The sequence below is a fragment of the Rhinoderma darwinii genome, chromosome 11, assembly GCF_050947455.1.
Source record: "Rhinoderma darwinii isolate aRhiDar2 chromosome 11, aRhiDar2.hap1, whole genome shotgun sequence".
In the NCBI taxonomy this organism is placed as follows: Eukaryota; Metazoa; Chordata; class Amphibia; order Anura; family Rhinodermatidae; genus Rhinoderma; species Rhinoderma darwinii.
The window spans coordinates 15,860,942-15,882,931 of NC_134697.1; the positions used below are offsets into that span (position 1 = coordinate 15,860,942).

Sequence of the window (21,990 nt, forward strand, 5' to 3'; positions counted from 1 at the left end):
CACTAAGGGACCATTTGCAAGACTAACATGGGAAAAACAAACAATGCTCAGGCCATGAGTAAAGGGGCAGGACCCTTCTTATAGTCTAGGGTGATCATGGGCTAATTGACGATTATTTTCATGTGCGCGCGCACCCTACGGGACACAGCAGAATGGGGCGGAAGTAAGAGCTGGCATCTCCTAGGGAGGAGATGCGGGCCAGCGCTCAACGATTCATGGCTGCGGCCGTCGGGGGGTGAGTAATCCCGACGGTCCGCGGCCGTGGACGCTACATGTTGGATAAGGTTGAGGTCAGGGCTCTGTGCGGCCACTCAAGTTCTTCCACCCCAATCTCCTCCCCCCATGTTTTTATGGCGCTCGCTCTGTACACTGGGAAACAGGAAAGGGTCAAACCCCAAACTGTTACCACAAAGTTGGAAGCTACAATTTACCAAAATATTTTTGCATGCTGTAGCCTTAACATTACCCTTCACTGGAAATAAGGGACTAAATCCTGAAAAACTGTCCAGACCATTATCCCTCCTCCACAAAATGTTATGCCAACGTATGGCACTATACTGTGTAGCGCTTTTAATTATAAACTGTATAGTATTGTTATTTGTACACAGTACGTCATATGCGGGAGGCACCAACCGAAGGTAGCGCAGAGGGCATAATCCAATGTAATGTTGGCTCTCCTTATGCACACACGCCCGACTACAGGCACATCAGTGCAGGAAATAACACAAATTGCATCCACAAACTTGTTTCCTCCAATATTTATATTTACATATTGATACGCATGTCTCTTTTATTTATGGTATTTTTAAAAAATATTAATCTTTAGTTTACAGAGCCCAGCAGCCATGTTTTTCTCACTGCCTTGTCTATTAGGACATTCCTGCTTTCATCGCTTGGTGTTATGTGCATGAATGAATAACAGAGGCTTCAGCAAGACTCCCCACATTGTGAGAGACATAACGGCAGAACTATATATACCTAAATGGAGGCTGTACTATATGTGCCTGCAGCACTTACAGAGATAGACAGGAAGTCAGTACTATCTGTATCTACATAATTTACAGAGATCGACAGGATGGCAGTACTATCTGTGTCTACATCACTTACAGGCAGAGAAAGGAAGTACTATATGAATCTACATTATTTAGAGAGAGAGAGGCAGGGAGGCAGTACTATATGTGTCTACATCATTTATAAGGAGAGAAAGGGAAGCAGTACTATCTTCATTTACAGGAAGACAGGGAGGTAGTACTATCTATGCCTACATCATTTACAGGGAGAGACAGGAAGGCATTACTATCTGTATCTACATCACTGCCAAGGAGAGACTGTGAGGCAGTACTATCTGTGCTTACAACATTTACAGGGAGAGGCAAGGTAAAAGTTATATCCGTACCTACATCATTTACAGGGAAAGACGGGGAGGCAATACTATATATGCCTATATAATTTACAGGGAGGGACATAGAGGCAGTACTACCTGTGCCTATATCATTTACAGGAAGATACAGGGAGGCAGTATTATCTGTGCCTATATCATTTACAGGAAGATACAGGAAGGCAGTATTATCTGTGCCTATATCATTTACAGGGAGAGACAGGGAGGCAGTACTATCTGTATCTACATCATTTACACGGAGAGTCAAGGAGGCAGTACTATCTGTGCCTATATCCTTTACAGGAAGATACAGGGAGGCAGTATTATCTGTGCCTATATAATTTACAGGGAGAGACAGGGAGGCAGTACTATCTGCATCTACAGCATTTACATGGAGAGACAAGGAGGCAGAACTATCTGTGCCTATATCATTTAAAGAAAGAGACAGGGTGGCAGTAATCTACAACATTTTGTTGGAAAATAATGTATTGCCTAATCTGGCAAAGTAACAATCAGGCTATACATATTGTTTACACCCCTGTTCACAATGCTATGTTACATATGTTACATATTTGTATCCTCTTGGTTTATTTTTTTGTACAATATATTTTCTTTAAACTTTTGTGGGTCTGAATAGCACGCATCTCTCTTCATGTAGGACAACAAGAGAAGGGAGGATTGTCCTAGTACTGTTGTGACATGAGGCACTTTAAGAAGGGGGGAAATGTGACATAAGGTCAGAGCGAGAGACATGACATAATGTGGCAGGATGAGCTCATGCTGAAGGCTCCCAGGTCATGTGCAGAAGGCTACACCTGCTGGATTTGGAATGGTGGGTCCTGAATCTTCTGAAAGAGAGATGGGTGGAGCTGTCCCTAGATGTTCTCTATAAAGTCCCCTGAGAATTGGAGCTGAGATGGACAGCTCCTCTTTCTACTCCCATCATCCTACCAATACAATCCTCCTGTTGGTTATACAAAATTATATCTTTATGCCAAGCATTCAAAACCAAAATCCTTCTTGATTTAAGATTACATTTTAAGAATATAAGAGATGGAGGACAACGTAAAATGGGCCACCGAGATTATTGACCAAAAATTAGAACTTGAGCAACAAAATGGGGTGAGTGATTTTCCTTCCTTCATATACAAATATTATAGATTCTAAACCATATAGTCTACGTTTAATTGTTGCTGTATAGTATTTATTTTATTATATTTATAGTATTTATTTATATTTACTTTTATAAAACAATTTTGAGCGAATTTATTTATTTTTTACTAACACAAGAAACCAATTTAACGTTTTCCGAATTACTTTGTGGTTTGTTTTATATTGTGCGCTATGTATTCTTGACTATTTAATTTTTTTTACACTTTTTATGGATGTTTAAAACTGCTTTTTAACATGAGATTTTTTTTATTTTATTTGATTTTACTGTTCCTTGAATGATGGTGGTTTATCTATGTGTGTTTATACAAATATATCAGATTGAAATGACAGTGAAAAGTCGGCAAAAATATAATAAATATCTAATATTTTAATATTATAATTGCCTGCCTGGGGTGAATAAACACACCACTTTTTTTCACTAATTTCCTTGGAGTGCAGCCTCTTCATTTTTTTTTTCATTTTATTATTATTTGGATAATATTTTAATAGATAGCTAGATATGAGAGAGATTAGATAGAAAGACAGATAGATATTAGATAGATAGATAGATATGAGGATATGAGATAGATAGATATGAGAGATAGATAGATTAGATAGATAGATAGATAGATAGATAGATAGATAGATAGATAGATAGATAGATAGATAGATAGATAGATAGATAGATAGATAGATAGATAGATAGATAGATAGATAGATAGATATGAGAGAGATTAGATAGAAAGACAGATAGATATGAGATAGATAGATAGATAGATAGATAGATAGATAGATAGATAGATAGATAGATACCCGTGTTTCCCCGAAAGTAAGACAGTGTCTTACTTTCTTTTTATCCCCAAAAGCCCCACTATGTCTTACTTTCGGGGTATGTCTTATATTGAAAAAAAATTGTCGAATTATTATTTATTTTTTTTTCACAAACTTTATTTAACTGTTTTACATTTTTTTTTTTAATCCCACCAGGGGACTTCACTATGCGATGTGCCGATCGCATATATAATGCTTTGGTATACTTAGTATACCGAAGCATTATTGCCTGTCAGTGTAAAGCTGACAGGCAACCTATTAGGTCATGCCTCCGGCATCGCCTAACAGGCAGATGCTGAAGGCAGACCTGGGGGTCTTTGTTAGACCCCCGGCTGTCATGGAAACCCGACGGCGACCCGCGATTTGTTTGCGGGGGCGCCGATCGGGTGACAGAGGGAGCTCCCCCTCTGTCAAACACATTAAATGCCGCTGTCACTATTGACAGCGGCATTTAATGGGTTAAACTGCCGGAATCGGCGCGCGCTTCGATTCCGGCAGTTGCAGCAGGAGCCAGGCTGTGTATAACAGCCGTGCTCCTGCCGCTGATCGCGTGGGTACAGTCTCAGTACCCGCGCCATCACAGGACGGCGCGGTGACGTATGGAGAGGGGGGCGGCGCGGAAGTGGGCAGGAGGCGGCAATAGCCCCGTGTTTCCCCGAAAGTAAGACATATCGGGGTACGGCTTATATTAGCCGACCCCCCTGAAACCCCCGATACGTCTTACAATCGGGGGTGTCTTACTATCGGGGAAACACGGTAGATAGATAGATAGATAGATAGATATGAGAGAGATTAGATAGACAGATAGATATGAGATAGATAGATAGATAGATAGATAGATAGATAGATAGATAGATAGATAGATAGATAGATAGATAAATGATTGGAGATAAATCGCAGATTTAAGTGATAAGAATAAAATATATGACTGACTAATAAATACAAGAAATAGATACTATTGGCTGAACCTCATTATAAAAAAGGGATGTCTGCAATGTATGGTATAGGATATAATTAGAATGAAATATGCCCGAAAGAAAATCATAAATGATTCAATATTTGCCATAGGCAAATACACTGTGGATTTTTAACATATTCCACAGCAGAAACTGGAGGCGAAACGCAGATTTTTGCTGCAGAAGCCTCAGTGTGTGAACATGGCCTAAGTAGTACTGTATAATATAACTGGTATCATTCAAGTAATCAAATATCAAACAGCAGTGTCAATAGTGTAATTATCCATCACACCAAAGTTTTACAAATGATCCAAGGAATGTTATATACATATTGATGATGATGATAATAATAATAATAATAATAATAACAGCTGGTTTGGCATTATACCCCTATATTACTCTCAAAATCTCATTATCCGCTTCTGTCTTTCTCCTTATCTACTCGATTTTTTTTAAAATATAGTAATTATAACTCAAAACACACGACTATATTTATTTTAGATCTTGAAACCTCGCTTTCGGAAGATTGGTGTGATTGACATAGACCGGAGTGAATTCAATGAGAAGGACATCAAACCCCCAGTCAATCGGAATCTTGCAAATGTGCAGGTATCTATCTATCTATCTATCTATCTATCTATCTATCTATCTATCTATCTATCTGATTCACATAGTGTTAGGTGGTACAATAACATATAAATCGCTTATAAAAAATAAAAAAAGTGAATATTGTGTCTGGACCCATAATTGCCAGCATTTGACTCTCAGGGTTTGATTTTGATAAATGCCCTTCAGCAGTCTCTCAGTTACACATTATTACAGAGAGCAGCTAAGGACACACAGCTACAAGCACCCCTTAGTACTAAATCACAAAATAACATCTCGGGTAGATGCAGTCGCATGTAGGAGGCAGGCAGCACTTGCAAGTGAATCTATAACTTTATCATTTCAAGTCTTCATATCACTTAAAAAGATTTGAAGTGTGACTTTCCCTACAAATGGGGGACACTTGTGAAGAAAGCTAATAAAAAAAATATTTCTAATGAACAAAAAGCACTAAGGATTCTTATTAGTGTTCTAGTGTTGTTTCTCATTAGGTCATTGACTTTAGTTTGGTGGTCATTGTCACGGTCCTGGGGTATGTGGTCCTACTAGGCAGCTCCGTAGCGGAGCGGCAGCTGACCAAACAATAGTCTATGCAAGAAGTCTTTAGCACAAGGGTACCTGTAAGAGTCCAGACAGACACGAGGTGTAGCAGAGACTTCGGTACAAATGGTTCTTGGTGTGGCAGATGACACCAAACGTGGCGGATGACACTAGATGTGGCAGATGATACACTCACGACTCCAACAATAGGCTTAGGCTCAGGAACAAGTACAGTAGTAGGATACGGGAACACTGGGAGCAGGATAACACTAAGGGACCATTTGTAATAAGAACCAGACAAGGAGTGGAAGGACTGAGCCCTTTTTATAGTCCAGGGTGACCTGGGGATAATTGGGTTAGTCTTTGCATGTGCACGTGCTGGACCTTTAAGGCCGGGAACGAGCGTGCGCACCCTAGGGGACACTGCAGAGCAGGTGGAGGATTGTGACGCTAGCAAGAAGACAGAGGTCTGCGGACGCAGCCGTCGGAAGGTAAGGGACGGCGGTGGTCCGCGACCATTACAGTTATAAGCTGACCATCCATACACATTAGATCAATGTAACCCAATGTAACTATCTAACATGTATAGGGGGCCCCTATGTCTTGGGAACAAAGAATCGGGCTTGTTAAATGTACCTGTGGTTCTAGGGGCCGAGCCAAGCACCCATGAATATATATCAGACGAGATAGCTATCGACAAAACTAGCGTTTGGCCTACATCTCTCTCCTGTATATGGTCAGCTATAGTCGTAGGATATCTAATTGGTTGACGGTTATCCGTTCTAACTCTGCAGAATGTGCATGTTATTGTTATAGAGCAGACACATCCAGGGGAGTCATTAGAATTGCACAGGAAAAAATTCCTTCTTTCAGATACTTGGGGCTCATTCACACGAACGTGAATCTCGTCCGTGTGATGGCCATTAAAAAAAACGGTCATCACACGGACCCATGCGTTTCAATGAGGCCTTGCACACGACCGTTGTTTCAACAGAGCGTGTGAACGCTGCGTTGAAAAAATAGGACATGTCCTATTTTACTGCGCGTCACGCATCCCTCCATAGACTGTAGCCTGTAGGGGATCTGTGACAATGCGTCCCGCACGGGTCCACCACGGCAGTTTTTCACGTCTGAGGTGGGCTACGTTCATGTGAATGTAGCCTTATTAGCCCCAGTGGCAATCCTGGATTGGGGGTCTCCCAAGTCCCATAGATACTAAATTGTCTGCAGATCCCGTCAAAACCTGTTGTATCTGTTGACAAAAATGTAATGTCTATTGTAATGTAATCTTGAAACTTTTCACACCATTTACTTCTTCATTGTTGCTTATTTTTGCCTTTAAGAAAAAAACAGGCGCAGATGACAGTGAAGGGAAAATGGCGTATAAAGTAGCCAGCCTTGTTAGTCTCATTATAAAAAAATAGTGTATCAAGCTGGGTATACCATTTTTTTAAACCTATTTTTTCTGAAAAAGTGTGCACTGAGCCTTAAGGCCCTATTACATGAGTCAATGATTGGACAAACAAGCAATCATATGATCGCTCGCTCCCCATCATTGTTTTGTGTAATCAGGGCAACGATCAGCCGATAAACGAGCAAATGCCTAAAATATTATCCTTGCTGGCAGCACATCTCCCTGTGTAAACAGGGAGATGTGCTCCCGACATGATAGAACTGTATGGGGACAAGTAATCGTCGTAATGAGCGCTCGTCCCCATACTAGCTCCTTGTGAAAGGAGCACCGATCAATGAGCTGTCTCGTTGATCGACGCTCGTTTACACGGGCCACGTTGGGCCATGTTAGGGCTCATTCTGAAGAGCGCATAAATTGCCGTGTGACTGCTGTTAAAAGAATGGCCGGCACACGGTCACATGTATTTCAATGGGGCCGTTCACATGACCGTTGTTTCAATGGAGCGTGTGAAGGGTCCGTCAAAAAATAGGACATGTCCTATTTTCTCGCGTTTCATGGGGGATCCGTGATAAAGCGTTCTGCACAAGTGCACCTTGGATGTGAAAAACTGCAGTTTTTTAGGTCCGAGGTTGCCCACGCTCGTGTGAATATAGCCTTAGTGGTATCAACAGTATTCATTATCTCTGTGAGCAAAGTGTATACTGAGGAACGTCCTCCAAGATAACCTTGATATTCATCCTTAGTTGTTTGTACTGTCAGGCCCGTAGGTAATAATAGATTAACCACCCAATGCATATTGACTCTCACAGGGTGAAGAGCGGGTACGGAAGACCTCTGTGGATTTGCGTAAGGAAATAGTAGATGTTGGCGGAATACAAAACTTTATTGAAATACGCAAAAGGAGACAAGAGCGCAAGAAGAAGAAGTCACAAGTAGTAGCACCAGAGCCAAAGCCAGAAATAGAGGAGCTTGTAAGTATGTGGTCTAATTAGCATACTAAGTGGGTTATTAGCATAGTAAAGAAGCACTCCGGCATTTTTTTTTTTCATATATAATGCTAATTTACCAGTAATATTCTAGCAGTGTCGATTGTTGCTTCCCAGCTCAGTTGCATGTATACATTTTGAACCCTTTGATTATGGAAAGCTGTGTCATGTGATCTCAGTCTGACCACGAAAGTAGACCCTGCTCTCATGTGTGGACTGGAGCAGGGGCGTAATTAGGAAAGACTTGGCCCCATAGCAAACTTTTGACTGGGGCCCCCCTAGGTGCCACACACAGCCCCACTTATAGGTAGTGCCATACAACCCCCTGTAGACAGTGCTATACAGCCCCCCTGTAGACCGTGTCACACCCCACTTGTAGCTAGCGCCCCCCAACTTCCCCTGTAAATATCGCCATAAAGCCCCCCTGTAGATTGCTCCATACAGCCCCCCTCCCGTGTATATAGTGCCACACAGCTCCCTGTAGATTCTGCCACACACAGACCCCTGTAAATTGCACCACACACAGCACCCTGTAAATAGCGCCACACAGCCCTCCCCCTTGTAAATAGTACCATACTGCCCCCCTAGTAGATAGTACCACACAGCCCCTTTAAGTAGTGCCACACAGTCCCCCTTGTATATAATGCTACACAGCCCTCCTTGTATATAGTGCCACACAGCCCCGCCTTGTATATACTGTCACACAGCCCCCCCTTGTATATAGTGTCACACAGTCCCCCTCCCTTGTATATAGTGCCACACAGCCCCCCATAGATTCTGCCACACACAGACCCCTGTAAATTGTGCCACACACAGCACCCTGTAGATAGCTCCACACAGCCCTCCCCCTTGTAAATATTGCCATACAGCCCCTCTTGTATATAATGCTACACAGCCCTCCTTGAATATGGTGCCACACAGCCTCGCCTTGTATATAGTGTCACGCAGCCCCCCTTGCACATAGTGGCCACATAGCCCCCTGTAGACAGTGTCACACACAGACCCCTGTAGACTGGCAACACACAGACCCCTGTGGTTTGCGCCACACAGCCCTCCCCTTGTAAAGTGACATACAGCCCCCTGTAGATAGTGCTACACACAGACCCCTGTAGATTGCACCACACACAGACCCCTGCAGATTGCACCACACAGCCATCCCCTTTGTAAAGTGCCTTACAGTGCCCCTAGTAGATAGTGCCACACAGCCCCTCCTTAGTAGTGCCACACAGCCCCACTTGTATGTAGTGCTATCCTGCTCCCCACTTGTATATAGTGCAACCCTGCTCCCCCTTGTATATAGTGCCACCCTGCTCCCCCTTGTATATAGTGCCACCCTGCTCCTGCCTTGTATATAATGCCACCCTGCTGCCCTTGCATATAATGCTCCCCCTTGTATATAGTGCCAGCCTGCTCCCCCCCTTGTATATAGTGCCACCCTGCTCCACCCTTGTATATAATGCCATCCTGCTCCCTCTAGTATATAGTGCCACCCTGCTCCCTTCTTTTATATAATGCCACCCTGCTCCCCCTTGTATAGAATACCACCCTGCTCCCCCCTTGTATATAGTGCCACCCTGCTCCCCCCTTTGTATATAGTGCCACCCTGCTCCCTCCTTTGTATATAGTGCCACCCTGCTCCCCCTTGTATATAATGCCACAATGCCCCCCTTGTATATAGTGCCACCCTGCTCCCCCCCTGTATATTGCCACACAGCGCACCCAAAAAATAAATATATTGTACTTACCTTGCCCCGTTCCCGCGACGGACGGAGCGCTTCACATCCACCGGGCGGGACGCATGCGCAGACCTGCGTGATGCAGCTACGTCATCACGCTGGCCTGCGCAAGGAGTCTTCCCAGCACCTTAAAGGCTGCAGGCCTAACGTGGCGTGCAGCCTATAGTATTAATTTGTATCTGTGTCCTGAGGACGCAGATACAAATTAATGTGGCTGTCGCTAGCACCAGGGCCCCCTCTAGTGCTAGCAATGTCACCGGGCATGAGGGGGCCCGTGCTGCCCGGTCCTTAAATGTTAGGCGCTGGGCGGCGTGGGCCCCGCAGTGGCGTAGTTACTGCTGTAGCAGCCATAACAGCTGCTAGTGGCGCCATTGGGCATGGGAAAGCCGTGTCGGTGGGCGGCGCGGGCCCCGTAGCAGCCGCAACGGCTTCTACAGCAGTAGTTATGCCACTGGACAGGAGCTCAGTCTCTTCTGTGTGTCTGACTTCCTGTGAACTACAGGATTACATCATCACCTATCAAATCCCTCCTGGCAGCTCTGAGACTTCTACCCACCCGCTGCACCCTCCTTGTTCCTCTGTATGTTCCCCAATGCATATACTGCTATCTAAGGGAGCAGGAGTGCAGTCATATAATACATAATTCCATACAATAATTAGCTGCAGAATTTTACAACTCCACTGACTCACACTGACTGTCTATACTATCTGCGAGTGCTGTGTGCAGAGTCCAGTTTATTTCAATGAGATGCTGCTCCTCATTGTCTCCTGTGTAAAAACTGACAGAGAAATCACAAGCAGAATGCAGAGGAGACAGGCGGAAGCTGCATCACATAGGATACACTGAGACTGCAATGTGAGTACAGAACTTCTTTGTCGCTGATCTATGCTGCACTTAGATAGGACTCAGAAAAGAGCAAGTGCAGTGTGATGACCTCTGCAAAGCCAGAAGCATGATGGGAAATGTAGGTTGCATTAGGGGAACCATATCAGAAGGGAAGAAGGAACAAAGATAACAGAAAACCCATTAATAGCACATCAACTAAAGCAGGTATACACAGGAGCCTCTACATTATTCTTTAATAATAGTCTATGCTGCACTATATAGGCAAAGAAAAAAAAATGCTGGAGTGCTTTTATAAATGTATGCTGGGACCATCAACACTGGTGGAGCCAACGATACACTATGAAGATTATGTAGGGTGAAATGTTATATGAAGTGAGGTGGAGTCTATGTTATAACCATCGTAGAGAAACGTATGTAGCTATTTTAAGTCATATGATTCAACCTTGAATTCCTTGAGTAGGCTAGATCTTCAAATAAGTTATAAAGTGAGTTGCTCTTATAGGGGGTGTCCATACAGGAAAAGTCCCTTCTCAGAATGTATTAAATATGTTTAGCTAAAGGGGTTCTCTTTCTATATAGCTATTTTTGTCTATGAATCGGCTTACAAGTAAAACCAGACAATTCAAAAAGTGATCTGTTGACTTCCTTAAATTGTAAAAAAACAATGGAAATTAATTAGCTCTTTTTGTTTTTATCATGGGTTTGCATCCAACGTGTGAACCTCCAGTGTAAATGTTTGTCTTACTTGAGATCCCATTGGAGATCCAACCACAATCAAAAACATTCTAGCAAATGAGGACAACCCTGATTTTTGCCATTAGATAAAATGTATCACATATGTCAATACCTTATAAGTAAAGAGCAATATACGACCAGTCATTGGATACATATTTTTTCTACAGACAGAACCCATCAGTCCAGAGACATTCCTTAAGGCCTCAGTCGAAGGAAAAATGAATATAATTGAGAAGTTCTTAGAAGATGGTGGTTCTCCAGACACTTGTGATGAGGTACGTCTAAAATAGGTCTACTTGGCTTGCTTGTACTGTCTAAGCCGTTTGAGTTTCAGGAGTATCTCATCAAGACATTTCTTGGCCCACTTTTTGCATTCCATTTCATAGATCGAGCCAGAGGTTTGCCCCCAGATAAAGTTCTACGTTTTCTAATCATAACAATTATTATCATTGGTCTAATTTACTGACAGCATGATTGAGACCCGCGAACACTGCACATATTACCAGACGAGCAGTAAAACGATCCGCTCATGTGACATCTCTGCAATTATTTATTTATTAGCTTAAAAATAGAAACACCAAAGCCTTTGGGATGCATGGTTGTAACTAATTCAAATTTCACAAGAAAGTCCCGGGGCTAGATGTAGGGGTGAGATCAAGGACAGAAGAGGGATCAGCATACAACATTCTTCTACATATAAAGATGCATGAAGGAGATATCCCATTAGTTTAAAAGAAAGATTCTTCACCATTGATGTTAAAAAGTGGCCAAAGTAGACCATCAGGTCTACACCCGCATAGGGAACAGGGAATCACCAGTCAGTTCCCTATAGCAGTACCAGCATATAACATATCATATGCTTGACTTTGACCCAATAGCTTGGCGGAGATAGTGGAAAAACGCTTGAAAGTTAGGGAATGTAGTCATTGCCTGATAGATGCAGTTGCTCCTAATAAATTTACCCTTCTCCCCCAAAGTAGCAATCCGCTACGTAACAAGAAGAATAAGTTCTTCTCTGTGGCTCAGAGGGCTCCTGAAGGTGATAAGGGTAGACACCAGCAAATTAGCACTTGTGATTTACTCAGATTGGGTGTTAGAAGAGGGTATTTTACATCGTACTGTGTCCAGCATTTTTGTGTTTTGATGGTCAGACCCATACCGTTTCGGGAGTTTCGTACCATCACTTCTAATCACGGTTAAGCCCCTTTAAAACTCATGTCTATGGCTAGCTCTAGACTATGTCACTTGTTGGCATTCTCCCTGGCACTCAGTACCCGTGGATAGTATGTCCAGTTAGCCCCCCATGGGTTTAGGAAAAGAGGCATTGTTTTGGTTTCTTTTTTTGTTGGCATTGAGGTAATATAAAAAAGTCCCATCTACCCCTTTATATAAGCTGTGTGGTTTTCCACCATTAAAGTTGATGGGAAAATCCCATTCACTAACATGTGACATGTAGACATTGCAGTATAATACCTCCAAGTTGCATCATACTGAAAAGTTACTTCACCCCTCAGCCATCTTAATAGTTCTGACATTCTATTGGTGCATCAGGAGCCTCAGGATGACCATCTTACTCAGATAAGTTTTTTGTTAATTGATTGTTATATATATATGTTATACTGTAATGAGCATTTTACCACACCATCACGTCCCGGGGATAACTCTTGCCTTGGGCTATGTTTGCTTTTGTGTAATACATGTGTCTAATTTGTTATAATGTTGTTGCAGTTCAAGCGGACGGCTCTCCATAGAGCTTCCCTGGAGGGACACGCAGAAATTATCAAGAAACTCATAGATAGTGGATCCTCTGTCAACCTTCGAGATCGGGTAAGGTAGTAAAACATATTAGGAACCCTACAAATGAAATAATCATAGCAAAAATCTAAATAGGTTCCCCTTACTTGGCACTGGTAAATTCCACAACAACCCTTATCTCTGGACAGGAAGTCTGGCACGTTCCCCTTCCCCCATACCTTGGAGTGGCATGACCATCATGCTGGTTCCCTCTCTCTTTGTTTACAAACTCTAAGGTGCCCGTGTAACGAGGAGACCTCTTGTTTACACCATCCATAGGGTCCGGGATAGTGGTGAAAGGGCCAACTTGAACTTTGGCACTCTACTGCCCCATAGCATTAACAGGTACTATCTCTATGGTTCATGCACCCTTGGCATAACTTAGGGTTGCCACCTGACCGGTAAGTTACCGACCTGCCAAGTAATTTATACCGGGAGGCCAATATCAATGTAAAATTTTCAGCAGCAGTAAAAATTGCCGGTGAGAATATATGACCCTGCTCAAGCAGCTTCCTGTATGACAGAAGACATAACTGTAGTCTGGGGAGGTGAGTTACCAACTGAACATGAAGTAAGATTGACCCCTACATCACACTAAACCACCAGGGATAGTGACATTTACTCCTTCACCACACTAGACCACCAGGGAAACAAATTAAAGGGGTATTCCCATCTCCCCTTTTAACTTCTCCTCCGAGCCAGTGCTGCCTGCCACTTCTGCATTTGTTGCTCTCGCTGTTCTCCGTGGTGGGCGGTACTCGGCACCTTGATTGATAGTTCAGGCCAGCCACGAGATGCTGATGTCATGCTGAATGTATACGCTCCCGATACTGCTGTATACAATCCCCATAGCAGTATTGGCATTGTTCAAGCATCACCGTGTAGTCTGAGGCTCTCTTTGATGGCTGCAGGGCTACTGCGCATGCCCTGGAACTGTCTGTAGAGCTCTATACAACTGCCGAGAAGTGGCCAGGCCGGGAGGTACCACTCCCGAAAACCCCGACCATCCTCTACAATAGAGAAATGTGAGAAGAATGTACAAGCGCAGCCACCGCTTCAGGACCGTTTCCCTAGTCAACGAGCGACCAAAGAAGGGTGAACAATGACAAATATCGGGAGAAGACTACAAGTTAGAAAGGTATTTAGTAGAGTTCATAAATTTTGGTTAGCTGGTATCTTAGATCTAATTTTTTAAATCTGATGGGAATACCCTTTCAACCTTTTTCTACCCTAAGCCACCAGGGATGCTGACAATAATTCCTTACTGCCCTATACCACCAGGGATGCTTGAATTAACCACTGATCTGGACCACCAGGGACATTGACAATTACCCTTTTGATAAAATAACACCAAAAAAGTGCCTCAATATAATAATTTGATCAAACACCAAAGTCATAGTTTAAACACATATGCAGAAAATCAGTGTTAAATGACCCAAACATTTTCAAAATAAAATAGTTTTTATTGAGACATGATAAAAATACAAAATACAATTAATAGCATCAAAAATGGATTAAAATATAAGTCCTCACAGTAAAGAAAATACTGAGTGGGCTACTGGCCATAACATCTATACAATACAGAAATACCTTGTAAATAAACAGCCCTGGTGAGTCACATAACAAAAATAAACAACTGTGAAATAGACCATCAGAATCGATAGACATAACTGGCAAGGTAGCCCAAAAAATAATAGAATAGAAGTTAACAGACCATGCAAATATACAATGGGGTAAAGAGTAGCGATGTGCCAGGAGCCCACTTACACCCAACGCGTTTTGCCACCAGGCTTCGTCAGAGGGAAAAGGAAACCGTAGACTCCAGGGATATTGGATAATAAAATGTCTTTGTATGACGTCAGGCCCCAAAGATCTTGCCACCGTTTTATATGACTGGTATTTTTTGGTGGAAAAGGTGGTAATCCTAATTACAGTCTAGTGTTTTACTAACTCTTCCTAGTAAGTCATAATTTTTATTAATGATGAAAATAAGATTTTTTTATTATCTTTTTATGTAGCTGGATTCCACAGCCATTCACTGGGCCTGTCGTGGGGGTAAACTGGATATTGTAAAGCTTCTTCAGGACAGTGAGGCTGAAATCAATGTCAAAGACAAGGTAATTTTTAGCAATATTAATTTCATAAGTAATTGCACCGTTATTCCAGGATCTCGAAAATGTCTGTTCGGTCCTCACAATGCCTTCCTGCAGGATAAGCTCTTTGTGCTTTTTAAAGGGGAGTTGTAAGAAAGGGCAATTTTTTGTTTGCTTTTTTGCCTATAATAATAATTATTCAACTAATTTATTTAATTTTTCCTAAATTTTTCAGGTTTATAGTACTCCACTACATGTTGCTACACGTACAGGCCATGCAGACATAGTGGAACATCTCATTGCTACTGGGGGGGATATAAACTCCAAAGACAGGGTAAGCTTTGTATGCTTTTGGTTTTCCTTTTTGGCTGTCTGCATTGTGGACTAAAGAGTTACCACGATTTATTAAATGATTTCTCCAATGACTTTTTTGACATGTCAATCAAACATGTCATAAATTTTACATGAGGGCCCAGTACCTGTCAAGACCGAAGAGGCACCAGTCCCTGTGTATAATCAAGAGTTGGCACATGTGCTAAAATGGGCACGGATACTGCCTCCTTCTCAATGTTGGTGGAGGTTCCAGCTGTCAGACCTTCTCTAATGTATTTTGAATCATCTGGTTGTCCGAGATCCTAAGGATCTACTGACAATGTAAAGTGTCAGTCTAGATCCCATAGACACCTTTGACATAGGTGATCAGAGGTGTCCAGCAGCCTCACACTCTAATCTCTTTATAGGAATCAACATACATTAAATTAAAGGGTGTTTCCCAAGTTGAGTCAATTATTTTTTTTTAGGCAATCTATGATGAAATGAAATAAAAAAGAATTTGCTGTTAAAATTTTTTAAAAATTAATTCCCTAACTACCTTTTTTTTTAAACTTGATAACTCAGCTAGTGCTGGTTATCTTTTCTAAAAAGGGGCGTGAGCGGCTTGATGTTAATCAAGCCGCTCTGCAGTGTGCGCGCTCCCGACGTTGCTAGCAAATGTAGTTCTAGCAGCATCGGGAGAATGTTAGTCTCAACCAGGCATGGTAAGCCTAGTTGAGACGAACACACCGTGAATTGCAACACCACGGCACCCTTAGCACATATATACACATACACACACACACACACACACACACACACAAGCACAAAAACACACACACACGTTACATGCAGTACCTTGAGCGGACCGCTGACTTCTCCTCCCGACTGGTGGCCGGCCCGGCATCTAATGCGCATGCGCCGATATGCGCGTTCATGCTAGAAATTACATCCTCTCCTAAGGACGGAGAGGATATCATTGCGCATGCGCGGCCACCGCTAAAGGTAAATAGCGGTGGCCGGATCCCTAGACGAGCTATAAACAAAGAGGGACGGACCGCAACTTCAATCAAGAAGATCTCGAAAACGACATCGCTGTGCTAAAGACAGGTAATTACAAAAATTATTATCTTTAGAAGGGTGAGCTTAATAGCTTGATTTTTGTAGATGGAAATAACCCTTTAAGGGGAACATGAAAAATTAGGTAATTGACAAAGGGTGATAAAAGAAACTTAGGTGTAGGGGTACATGTATAGTTAGAGAAAGATATTGGTCTGGTCCTTGAAATCAAACTCCACCACTAGTTCTGCCAATTAAAAATTCCAACTGAACATTTAAACCATAGTGCATTGATCGCTTTGAGTGTTTAATTGTAGATCTCATCGATGAGAACCTCTGATCAGGGCCGAAAGGAGTCCTGGAGCTCCAAAGACTACAACAGTCCCGTTGTAGGGAGAAGCCGCGTGGTCTAACAGACCTAGGACAAAGTTATTCTACAAAATATTTATGTGACATGTATCAATCTTTTGACATATCCATAGACCGGGACATAGAAGAGAATGGGGCCCCATAGCATAGATCAAAAAGGTCCTTCATTATGGTGGTCGATTTTGCCACCCAGGATTGAAGGCCGTTTTAATGACTCTTGAGCCACTTTTCTACACCCTTGTGTGGTAATAATGTAATTCTTCTGAAGAGGGAGAGTTCTGCACACTGGTTGTACTCTCACCAAGGGCCCCATAGCATACGCATTGTCTACCTCTATGGTATGTACGGGGAATTAATGCAAGATTTATACTTTGAAGAATAACTATGCCATGATATAATAATTTCAGATAACTTTATTGAAGCCTAGAGAATACTTTGACATTACTTTCATGTTATCCATGAGAGAATGTTAAAAGTTAAAGGCTATGGACATCTTTGCACTTGTTCATTTGCTTACTAAATTCAAAATGAAGCAACTTTTTAATAGTTTTCAATAAAAATGTCCTACCTCTTTGTTGCTGTAGAGCCTGTGCAGCTCCTGTACATAGTTGGCTGTAGTGCTGCTTCTCACATAGATCTAACAGCACACTGCTACTGGCAGCAGTTGGGTCTGGGCTGACATCAGATATCTGCTTTACGGACAGCCTGACAGGCTGTATCTGAGTGTAGAGAGGAAGGATTGCACTCTTAGCAGATTCTGCAGGGAGGATCACACATTCCTCAGCATAAACTGTGTCTGCAGGGTATGTATCAGTATGTACGATAGGTGAAAGCAGTACAGGGATGAAGCTGTGCTGATACATTAAAGCAAATGAAGCCAGCAGCTTTCTAGATTCACAGAACTCACATCCAGTATATATTGGGGCTTATTCAGATGAAAGTTAAACACGTCCTTGTGGCGGCCGTTAAAACAACGGCCGTCACATGGACACATGTATTTCAATGGGCCGTTCACACGGCTGTTGTTTCAACTAACATGTCCTATTTTCTTCCATTTTCACTGGTCCCTCCATAGACTCAAGTCTATGGGGAATCAGTGAAAACGGGACCCGCATGGGGGCAACGCGGACGTGAAAAACGACCGTTTATAACGTCAGAGTTTCCCCACGTCTGAATAATCCCTTGCTGTGAGGGACACATCCACATGTGAAAAGTCTCAAACTAGGAGAGAGTTGCAAACTGCATATCAGGGAGTCTGAAAATGAATAAAGATTATAGGCTGAAATTTAATGCAACTCAAGGTAACCACTAACGAAATGTAAAAAAAATAAACCTTTTTGTCCGTAGCCTTTAAGATCAACTGGTTAAAGTCCCATAACAACAATTTTTTATCTGTAAAACTAAATACTGTATAAGGCTCTGAAATACAAAGCCATAGGCACTCCATGACTTTGTATCCCTGTGTCAGACGCTGGTCCCTCGGGCTCTACATTTAGTATCGCCTAGAGTGTTTGTTTAAGAGCTCTTACCAATTTCTCACATTCCACTAATAGGAAATTCCAGGATTTTTTTTATATAAGTGTATTAACGCTTTACTCTTGGTTTTTGGTTACAGGAAGGAGACACTGCATTACACGATGCTGTCAGGCTTAACCGGTATAAAATTATCAAAATGCTGATAATACACGGAGCCAACATGATGACAAAGAACGGAGTAAGTAGAACATGACTACATCTACAGACCTGTATGAATGATGGATTGTGTGTCCAGCTTTTAGAGGCCGTTGCTATACAGAGAGATGCATAGCAGTTTCAAAACTTTTACATTAACAACATTTCGAGCAACTATAAAATTTCATGTAAGACAATAATAGTGACCCAAAACAGCAGAAGAGAGGGGCAGTAGTGCTTACTGGAGTGCTGCATCCCTTCACTGCAGTACTACATCTCAAGTGAATAGCACTAAGCTGCAGTACCATACGCAGTCACATGGACAATAGTGGCGCTGTGTCGAGTACGGCAGTGAAGCAGCGGCAGAGCCATTTCTTTCTGCTAACCATTGGGGTTACCAGAAGTTGGACCCCCGCCAATCACACATAGTAGATGGGATATCCTGAGGAATGGTCATCAACATTTTTTCCAAGCCAAATCCTGTAAGCCATGTTACAATGTGCATTGCTTCTTTGTAAAAAATTGCTACAGGTGTCAGATGCGAAGTGTGCCTTCTCTCACTCCCAACAATCAGCTGTTATCGCCGGGGAAATCCTCGGCCATCCGCGCATTTCCCCTATAGTGGCCTCTGCAGGCGAAATGTAGCATTACATGCTGGCCATTCAAATAAATGGCCTTCCATGTAAAGCATGGACACATTGGGTGTGCCAGAGTGGGAGCCGCTCTTTCAGGGCAATTGTACTGGTGCTTTGATTTGGTAGAAGTGCGATCCCCAAACCACTCCCTAGAACAAAAATACCGAAATAGGCCTTAAGGTACATGATCACTGCAATATTTGTGGTTGAGTAGTTATGTGTTTTAGGGCCCTCGATGTATGCTCTATGGGGCTTCAAGATTTATACCGACACTCAAATGGTAGAAAAAATAAGGAATGTTCAAACTTCTAAGACAAAGGTTGTTTTTAGAAGACCATATTACCGCCGTATTACCGCCATAAGAACCAGAGCCCTCCCCACCACGATTTAGCGTCCTACCCTAAATGTTGGCCTCCAAACCACTTCAATCGTTTCTGATTATCAACCATGTATAGATGTGACTGAAAGGACTGTGGTTTGCATAATGCTCGTCAAAGTAACTCCCATTCTCCTTTGTGTGGCCCAGGATGGTAAAACCCCTACAGATCTTGTGCAGCAGTGGCAGTCGGACACCCGGGAAGCATTGGTGAAACAAACAAACCTTGGCTCGGAGAAGCAATTGTAAAGGGGGAGACAAGTCATTGACTTTCTTTTTTTTTGCTGATGTGCACATAGTAGATTACCAGGTGTGATTATTAGTAAACGCTTCTGAGTATTATTTTTGTAAAGGCAAATTGTTAATACATTGTATAGTGATTTATGTACAGTCATTGTTATATAGTGTAAATTGTTGTAAAAAGCATTGCTACTTAGTAAAATAAAGTTTCATGGTGTTTCATGAGTACAAAGGATCATAAGAAGAGGTAGAGAAGACTTTGGACATTTCTAGTGGGCAAACCCCTATCAGTCTAACTACATACACATAGGTTAAAGGGCTTGTCTGCATTTAGCAATCCTTTTTTGTTAGATGAGCCCCCTGAAAATAAGCTGATCTCAAGTTGTCTTGTCTGGCAACAAGTATTCTGTTTCCCTGCAGCGCCACCACTGGTAAAATGAAGCATTGCATGGTGCTCATTAACATCAACAGACTGCCTGTGTAATGTACGGATGTGCTGGGTCCTCCAGAGTGAGAGAGAGAGAGAGAGATAGTCTTTGTAGCCACTCTCCACTGTGGCTGATTGATGGAAGACTCGAATCAGGGCTCGTTTCTATTAAAGGGGTTTTCCACATTGTACAATCCCCAGGGCCGGACTGGACAGCTGGCAAATGCCAGATGGGCTGGTGTACAGTGGGCTGGTTGGCTACCACCCACAGTTTTTTTAAAGGGGTTTTCCCAAAAATCATAAATCATCACCAATTTGCTTATTGCTAGGGGTCCCACCCACCGATCGTGAGACCGAGGGTCCTGAACTCCCAGATCCTCCTTACTGCTCGGCCGCAGTAAGGAGGACATTAAATGGAGCGGCAGTCAAGCTTGCGCACTGCCACTCCATTCATTGTCTATGGGAATGACAGAAACAGCCGAGAACAGCGCTCAGCTCTTTCCGTCATTCGAATAGTCAGTAAATGGAGCATGCTCAACTGTCGCTCCATTCAAGCTCCTCACTGCGGGGGGTGCAGTGAGAAGGATCTGGGGGTTCAGAACTCTTGTTCTCATGGTGGGTGGGGGTCATGATAGGTATGTGATAATTTATGATTTTTTAATTATTGCTGCAGACTGGGTGTCTGATCAAGCTTATATGTAAGCAATTTTAGGAAAAATAGAAAAAATGACAAAGGTTCGCTCACCGCATTTCCACTGCGTTATCTCCTGCGTTAGTTGGTTCCACGTCTAGATGTAACAGGTGCTTGAAGATACTCCCAGAAGAATCCTGAGTCGACAGCAGGTATACAAGACAATGTAAGTGGACAAAAAATTGGTGTATCCCGCACTCTGATAAAAAATTATGGTTTTATTCGGTCATTTTAAAAACAGAACAAATAAAATGAGAATCCCGGGACCACGCTTACGCGTTTTGAACCTCTGTGGTTCTTAATCATAGCCATTGAATTATAAGCGCAGACTGGCTGATTTAAAAGGGGGATGGTGCTTGAAATAATTGTCTTCTTCTGTTAACCATGGTTACCTCCAAAGAAATTTGTTTAGACAAAAGGGATTTACATGCAAGGGCATTGCTGCTTATAAAATTGCCCCTAAATCAACCAGTTATCGGATCAACAAGAACTTCAAGGAGAGAGGTTCAATTGCTGTGAAGAAGGCTTCAGGGCTCCCAAGAAAGTCCAGCAAGTATCAGGACCGTCTCCTAATACGGATTCAGCTATGGGATCGGTTCAACACCAGTGCAGAGCCTAGTACAATTTTGTCAATCGGATGACTCTCAACAGGGCAATGCATTTCTCCTTTAAAAGAATGCCTCGCCTTGTGAGCCTACACTGGGGAAAGGCTTTCAAAGCTGAGACACAAAGCTGAGCCTGAGGATAGAACACATATGTTCCTGAGCTGGACACAAATTCTTCCAAAGCTGACATGTCCTTATTCCTGCTGGAAGTGACGTTTACATTTGGTCTTATAGGGACAATAAGAAAGCTAAAAAAAAAACTGAAAAAAAACAAAACAACAACCTGAGCTGGTGGTATGGTGCTTAACAGCTAGTGTCTTCTGTGCAGACCCTGGTTCAAGTCCTGATGTGTGACCTTGTCCTAAAGGGTACTTCGCTGGGTGGTCCTATGTGGTGTGAATGCAGCGCAATTAGTATGTTGCACATGACCGTTACTCATGCAGCTGCCTCTTTTAAGACAGCTGTATTTATATAGTCAATTATTGTAGATTTCAGCAATGTATTCATCACTTAAACAGGCATCATATTCTGTCACTA

At 42.6% G+C, this 21,990-nt stretch overlaps 1 protein-coding gene across 1 annotated transcript; it reads left to right on the top strand.

Moving 5' to 3' along the window:
• The first annotated feature begins 2,329 nt into the window (after nt 1-2,329).
• On the top strand, nt 2,330-19,950 carry ANKRD2 (ankyrin repeat domain 2). The gene is made up of 9 exons (XM_075842360.1): nt 2,330-2,500; nt 4,819-4,926; nt 7,687-7,848; nt 11,349-11,456; nt 12,910-13,008; nt 14,994-15,092; nt 15,304-15,402; nt 18,424-18,522; nt 19,641-19,950. The coding sequence occupies exons 1-9, from the start codon at nt 2,432-2,434 to the stop codon at nt 19,737-19,739; spliced, it is 942 nt and encodes a 313-aa protein (XP_075698475.1). The 5' UTR covers nt 2,330-2,431; the 3' UTR covers nt 19,740-19,950.
• Nucleotides 19,951-21,990: the final 2,040 nt, after the last annotated feature.

Bases quoted from the DNA above. Each gene is read 5' to 3' on its own strand.
- ANKRD2 (XM_075842360.1), top strand. From the start codon at position 2,432: ATGGAGGACAACGTAAAATGGGCCACCGAGATTATTGACCAAAAATTA. The intron at 2,501-4,818 runs GTGAGTGATTTT...TATTTATTTTAG, and splicing joins AACTTGAGCAACAAAATGGG to ATCTTGAAACCTCGCTTTCG. The intron at 13,009-14,993 runs GTAAGGTAGTAA...CTTTTTATGTAG, and splicing joins CTGTCAACCTTCGAGATCGG to CTGGATTCCACAGCCATTCA.